The sequence below is a fragment of the Pollachius pollachius genome (genome assembly GCF_949987615.1).
Source record: "Pollachius pollachius genome assembly, chromosome: 2".
NCBI lineage: Eukaryota > Metazoa > Chordata > Actinopteri > Gadiformes > Gadidae > Pollachius > Pollachius pollachius.
The window spans coordinates 38,054,281-38,061,780 of NC_136935.1; the positions used below are offsets into that span (position 1 = coordinate 38,054,281).

The 7,500-nt window shown below is 46.8% G+C and overlaps 1 protein-coding gene across 1 annotated transcript in view; it reads right to left on the reverse strand.

The window, feature by feature from the left end:
* Nucleotides 1-7,500, reverse strand: part of slit1b (slit homolog 1b) — a gene marked incomplete at both ends in the record, with an annotated part of 42,299 nt that overhangs the window by 26,314 nt on the left and 8,485 nt on the right. Inside the window, 6 exons of the mRNA XM_079730941.1 lie at nucleotides 1-3; nucleotides 422-585; nucleotides 1,143-1,214; nucleotides 1,596-1,667; nucleotides 2,255-2,326; nucleotides 7,308-7,379. The exon at nucleotides 1-3 is cut by the window's left edge and continues 145 nt beyond it. Coding sequence (XP_079587067.1) covers nucleotides 1-3; nucleotides 422-585; nucleotides 1,143-1,214; nucleotides 1,596-1,667; nucleotides 2,255-2,326; nucleotides 7,308-7,379 — 455 coding nt within the window. The remainder of the gene's footprint in view (nucleotides 4-421; nucleotides 586-1,142; nucleotides 1,215-1,595; nucleotides 1,668-2,254; nucleotides 2,327-7,307; nucleotides 7,380-7,500) is intronic.

The following is a 7,500-nucleotide window of genomic DNA, read 5'->3' on the forward strand; positions in this document are numbered from 1 at the left end:
GACCTATACACACACAAATGCACATACACACACACATACGTACACATGCACAACCATACAGGGACACATACACACATGCACAAGCACACACACAGGGACACACACACACACACACACACACACAGGGACACACACACACACACACACACACACACACACACACACACACACACACACACACACACACACACCAGGACACACAAGAGCTCAAGTTCTAGTCTTTTAGTGTCAGTTACAACTATGTATGTTTTATAGAAAAGAAAACACCACAAAGTGTGCATCAACTCTGTCTTGTTTGTACAGTTTGATTATTTCTTCGTACTTTCTTCTTGGTGAATAATGAAATGCATTGTTGTCGTTTTGCCAATAAAGCAAATCAATTTAAAATAAAATTGACTGAGCAAGCGAGTGTGGACCACACCTGTGCAGGCCAGGTCTTTCTTGTTGAGCTCGGCGAGGTTGAGCCCCCGCAGGTTGGGAGGGGAAGTGCACTGCGTGTAGAGACCCAGGGAGGGCCGCTGTCTCAGCCAGGGGGCAAGCCAGGCCAGGTGGCAGTCACACCGCAGCGTGTTGGAGTGGAGACGGCTGGGAGAGACACAAGGAAGGGAAGGAGAGCGACGAGACACAGGGGAGGGGCGACACAGGAAGGAGAGACGACACAGGAAGGAGAGACGAGATACACCAGGGAGGAGAGACACGTTGGGGAGAGGGAGGAGAAGGGAGAGACCCAGGGAGGAGATACACGGTGGGTAGAGGGACAAGACACAGGGAGGAGACATACAGAGAGGGAAGACACATGGAGGAGAGGGGTGAGACAAAGAGGAGAAGAGACACAGGGGAGGAGAGACCCACAAAGACTTGACTTAGAGGACAGAATGAGACCGCCCTGCACTGGTCATGTTTGTAAAATACTGCTGTAACTCATACTTTGTTGTTTATGCTCACCACAGAATTAAAGAGATATTGTCTTATACAAGACGAACATTAACTTAATGTCCTAGCCTTTTAGTGTGTGTGTGTGTGTGTGTGTGTGTGTCTGTGTCTGTGTGTGTGTGTGTGTGTGTGTGTGTGTGTGTGTGTGTGTGTGTGTGTGTGTGTGTGTGTGTGTGTGTGTGTGTGTGTGTGTGTGAGTATGTTCCTACAAGGTTCTCAGTTTGGGCATGTGGTTGAAACTGGAGACAGGGATGCTGCTGATGTTGTTGTTGTTCAATGTCCTGGAGAGAGAGAGAGAGAGAGAGAGAGAGAGAGAGAGAGAGAGAGAGAGAGAGAGAGAGAGAGATAATAACAAAACACAACACAAAATGAACTGATATAACATAACCTATAACACAACACAACATAACGTGAATTGATATAACAACTTCATAACATAACACAACATAAAGTGTATTAAAAAAACAACTTCATAAAATAACACAACATAATGTTTACTGATATAAACTAACTTCATAACATCACACAGCATAATGTGTAATAATATAACAACTTCATATCATAACACAACATGATGTTTACTGCTATAAACTAACTTCATAACATCACAGAACATAATGTGTAATGATAAACCTTTCTAAGATAACACTTCATTTACTCACAGGACCTCCAGGGAACGCAGGGCCCGGAAGGCTCCCTCCTCTATGCACACGATCTGGTTCTTATCCAGCTGGCTGAGAACACATGTGGGTCACTGGTTAAACACACATCTCATCATAGAGGCACTCATATTATCATAATTATTCATAGCCTAATCTTTCTATGTATACACTGGCTCTAAAAAACACAGCCCTGGTCTACACAGTCTCTATTCAATGCATAATTTATCGATTCTAAAGTTTTAAAAGGAAATATGATCTTTTTTACACTTGGTCTCCACTATGACCACATAAAAGCAGGCAAAAGCATACTAAGAAATTGAGTCCAGCAAGGTCTAAATTATGCCACCAGGACTGCGTGTGATTAGCCATTGCCAGCTGTCATCCTAATCAACCTCACACCTGGTGGCAAAATAACACCCCTGAAAGAAATAAAATGCAGGGTTAACCATATTGGGAAGTATGCTGCCCCCTTAAGCTCAATAGAGGTGTAGACATTGTTAGCCCTTCGGTATAGGATACTATGCATGCATCTGTGTGTGCATGTGTGTGTTGTATGTGTGCACCTGTGTGTGCATGTGTGTCTAGTATGTGTGCATGTGTGTGTGTGCGTGTGTGTGTGTGTGTGTGTGTGCAGGTGGGTATGCACTGGGTGTCCTCACAGGTTCTTCAGGTCTGTGGATCCCCTGAAAGCCCTCCTGGGAACAGCCTGGATGCTGTTATCACTGAGGTCTCTGAGAGGGGGTGAGAGACATACAGATACACAGGGAGAGAGAGACAGAGAAACCTTGATCATTGTAAACGCAATAATTGCATCCAGTGGAGTAGTAAATAAGAGAGAGTATTTCACCCTATATGAGTTCAAGGATAATTTTGTTTATTTGTTACTTTGTTAATATGTTATTGCATACACATGCATGTCCCATCACTACGTGTGTGTGTGTGTGTGTGTGTGTGTGTGTGTGTGTGTGTGTGTGTGTGTGTGTGTGTGTGTGTGTGTGTATGGACCTCCTCCCTGCGATGCCCTGGAGGGCAACAGAACATTAAAGTCCGGACCAGACGAACCGGAAGCAGGTCAGTCGAGAAGACAGACTATCCCCATGGAAACCGTCAGCTAGCCTCCTCTAGCTTCCCACAACCCTGGCTACTGAGCAGCTTATTGCGAAATGGAGTTTAGAAAGCCTATATATAGCGCTCTTCTAACCTGTAGCCAATCACAGGTAGCCATTTGTACACAGACATCGAGGCCAACGTCCAGCTAGTCTGGAGCAGCTAGGTTTAGGTGTCCTGCTCAGTGACACCTCAACACTTAGCTAGGAGGAGTCTGGGATCGAACCAGATGATCTGCTCTACGTCCTAAGCTAATACCGCCCTTAGGCAAGCGAAGCTAATGAAAGCTAGCCTACAACCAGATAAACAAACAAAGCAGTACCTGCTTATTGAACCAACACAGATGAAATAGAGATAGGTGGAGGTAGATCGAGAATCAATAGAGAGGTGATTGGTATGTTAATTGAGAATCAATAAGAAAGTAAGAAATAAATCATTTCTTAGTATCGCATAAGAGAAAAGAAAAAGTGGGAGAAAGGAAAGCTAAGATATGAGATGACACTAAAGTTTATATGCTCCATTTCATCAAAGAGAGAGAGATAGGGAGAGGAGGAGAGTGAGAGAGAGTAAATGTGTTTGTTCTTGTCCAAATGTTTGATATGTTAATGTATTGTCAGCACTGTCCCAGACTGTAAGTACAAATATTAACCACATACCTAAACACACACACACACACACCAAATTAAAGATTCCTCTGCCATTGGTTGTCAAGATATCGGTTGCCATGACACCAAGCTGCTGGATATGATGATGTTTACTGATGAGATGGTCACAGCTGGACCAGTGTGATGTGTGTGTGTTAGTTTGTGTGTGTGTGTGTAGGGGGGGGGGGGATGTTAAGACAGAGAATGGTCCCGTAATATTTGCCTTGTCCATCTCTCTCTCTCTCTCTCTCTCTCATCTCTCTCTCTCTCTCTCTCTCTCTCTCTCTCTCTCTCTCTCCATTTGCTCTCAGTGGACACTGGTGGAGATTCAAGAGGAGGGGAGAGGAGGGGGAAAGGTGTGAAAAGGACAGGCTTTTCCTCAACAATCTCTTTCCTAAAGTTTACTCTGCAATGTGCTTGTGCCTTTGTGTGTGTGTGTGTGTGTGTGTGTGTGTGTGTGTGTGTGTGTGTGTGTGTGTGTGTGTGTGTGTGTGTGTGTGTGTGTGTGTGTGTGTGTGTGTGTGTGTGTGTGTGTGTGTGTGTGTGTGTGCTTGTGTGTGTGTGTGTGACACATAGTATACATATCATAAGCACACACCGAGCATGGGAAGATCTGTGACCTGGTGGCTTTTTGGAAGGTCATTACCATGGAAACCGGGTCAAACCCAGTCTACCTTGAGGGCAAACTCTATGACAACTGACTCTCTCACTCTGTCTCTCTGCATTTATCTCCCTCTCTCTTTCTTACACACACACACTCACACAAACACATTCCTTCTGTATATCATTGTGTGTCTGTTGGCAATCTCTCTCTCTCTCTCTGTCTCTCTCTCCTCTCTCTCCCTCTCTCTTTGTCTCTCTCCCTCTCTCTCTCCTCTCTCTCTCTCTCCTCTCTCTCCCTCTCTCTCTCTCTCTCTCTCTCTCTCTCTCTCTCTCTCTCTCTCTCTCTCTCTCTCTCTCTCTCTCTCTCTACCCCATCTTCCCCATGGCCTCATGACCCCCTTCTACTCCTTCATTATTGCTCCCCTACGCTCTCACACACACACACACACACACACACACACACACACACACACACACACACACACACACACACACACACACACACACACACACACACACAGCATTCCACTGCAGTTGTTTGCAGTTGAGTATTGAGCATGCTAAGTAGGTCTTTGGTGGCCTTGTATACCACATTCACCAACACACAGTCACCATCACCTGTATGCTAATATCACAAACAAACACATACACACACACACACACAAACACACACACGAACACAACCACACACGCATACACACACACACACGCATGCACGCACACTCACACACAAATACAAACACACACTAGCGTTGATGTGTGCAGCAGCACCGACTTTGTAAACGAAGCCACTAAACGCAGAGGTCACACCCTGCTTAGTGTTTAACTGAGCGTAGCGAGACAGCTGCTAGCCAGGCACAGCGCTCTCTAATGACCTTATACTGTTAATTAGCTACGCACTAAAGCACTGCCAGGGCCTCCCTCTAGGCCTGCCTGCTTAATGAGGACCACCACTCTGTCTGTCTAGTGAGGACCACCACCCTGTTTCTCTAGTGAGGACCACCACTCTGTCTAGTGAGGACCACCACTCTGTCTAGTGAAGACCACCACTCTCTCTCTCTAGTGAGGACCACCACTCTGCCTAGTGAGGACCACCACTCTGTCTGTCTAGTGAAGACCGCCACTCTGTCTCTCTAGTGAGGACCACCACTCTGTCTAGTGAGGACCACCACCCTGTGTCTCTAGTGAGGACCACCCCTCTGTCTAGTGAGGACCACCACTCTGTCTAGTGAGGATCACCACTCTGTCTCTCTAGTGAGGACCACCACTCTGTCTAGTGAGGACCACCACTCTGCCTAGTGAGGACCACCACTCTGTCTGTCTAGTGAGGACCACCACTCTGTCTCTCTAGTGAGGACCACCACTCTGTCTAGTGAGCACCACCACCCTGTCTCTCTAGTGAGGACCACCACTCTGTCTCTTTAGTGAGGACCACCACTCTGTCTGTCTAGTGAGGACCACCACCCTGTCTCTCTAGTGAGGACCACCACTCTGTCTCTTTAGTGAGGATCACCACTCTGTCTGTCTAGTGAGGACCACCACTCTGTCTCTCTAGTGAGGACCACCACTCTGCCTAGTGAGGACCACCACTCTGTCTCTCTAGTGAGGACCACCACTCTGTCTCTCTAGTGAGGACCACCACTCTGTCTCTCTAGTGAGGACCACCACTCTGTCTAGTGAGGACTACCACTCTGTCTAGTGAGGACCACCACTCTGCCTAGTGAGGACCACCCCTCTGTCTCTCTAGTAAGGACCACCCCTCTGTCTGTCTAGTGAGGACCACCACTCTGTCTAGTGAGGACCAACCCTCTGTCTCTCTAGTGGGGATCACCACTCTGTTGTTCTAATAAGCACCACCACTCTGCCTGTCTAGTGAGGTCTGTTTGCTTCCATTATATGTCTGCCTATATGGCTGCTTCTCAAGGGTTCTTTCTTGATGATCAACGGAGATTTTCCTGGCTGTTCAGAGGGCTTAAGGCTAGGGGTGTTGTAGAATATGGCCTGTGTAACCCTGTAAGTCTGGATCTGTGATTAAGGGCTGCTCAACTTAGGCTGCAGCAGGTTAGGGAGTTGATCACCCTCATATACAGTATATATATCCATATATGTATAGGTATATAAATAGATATATACATAAATATAAACATAAATATGTTTCAAAGCCTTGAATAAGATGTTTTCGATACTAGGCAGCGAACGCGACAGCAATATTGATTTTTGATGTGTGTGAGTGTGTTGATGGGTGTATGGGAATATGTGTGTGTGTGTGTGTGTGTGCGTGTGTATGTGTGTGCGTGTGTGTGTCTGTGTTTGTGTTGTTGTTAATTCAGAGTCCATCTGGACGCTCCTCGGTGGACGTTTTCAACTGGCAAATAAAGAAAAACCTAGAAAGACGAAGATAAACACACACACTCACTCTCTCTCTAACACACACACACATACACACACGCACATACACACGCACATACACACACTTGTCAGCTGCTTCTTGTAGCAGTAATTAGTTGTGTGTTTGTTTAGATGATGGCCCCCTACAGAGAGAGAGATAGAGTAAACGTGTGTTCATGTCTGTTTCATTTACCCTGATCCATGCTAACACACACCCACACACCCCCACATACTCACACAGACACACCTGCCACACAAACACACACACGCACACACAAAACTGGCACACAAACACAGACATTTCACACACACACCTTGCCATTGGGGGATCAATCAGAGAACTGTTAATTAAAGAAGCATTTTTGCATTTACTCCCCCATTCCCTCTCTCTATTTTCCATTCCCCAAACATCTCTCTTTGTCTCTCTCCACCCTCCTCATATGCCTCTGCCTCTCTCTCTCTCTCTCTCTCTCTCTCTCTCTCTCTCTCTCTCTCTCTCTCTCTCTGTGACTGCTGGAGTGTATCTGTTACCATGTAGAAATATTGCATATCACTCCTTCCACATACACACACACACACACACACACACACACACACACACACACACACGCAGACACACACACACACACACAGACACACACACACACACGCACACACACACGCACACACACACACGCACATTCACACACACCGAAACGCACACTTCTCATCACTTAGTTACCTACTACTAGTCCCTTGATGTGGCGTAATGTGCACACCATCACTGGGACATTGATACCACATCACAACGATGTGTGTGTGAGGAGCCAGTGGTAGGCTTTTCCGACCCAATGACGGGTTCACGAGCCGCACAGCGTCCCTGGCCCCTGTGGTCGGTACCATGGAAACCTTGTCAACGTGTGGGGAGCCGGGGTACGGGGAAGAGGGGTTTGGTGCTACGTGGTGTGGGACGAGACGTGGAGATACTCACAGCCGGGAGAGAAGCTCGTTTTTCTGAAAGAGGAGCTCCGGCAGCTGGCTCAGACGGTTCCTGTTGAGGCGTCTGGACAGAGAAGAGCAGAAAATCTCCATCAGAACCAACAATACCTGCACTACTGTTTGACTGTTCATACAGTGGCACAGCTCTACGTTTGACCACTCATACAGTATCACAGCTCTACGTT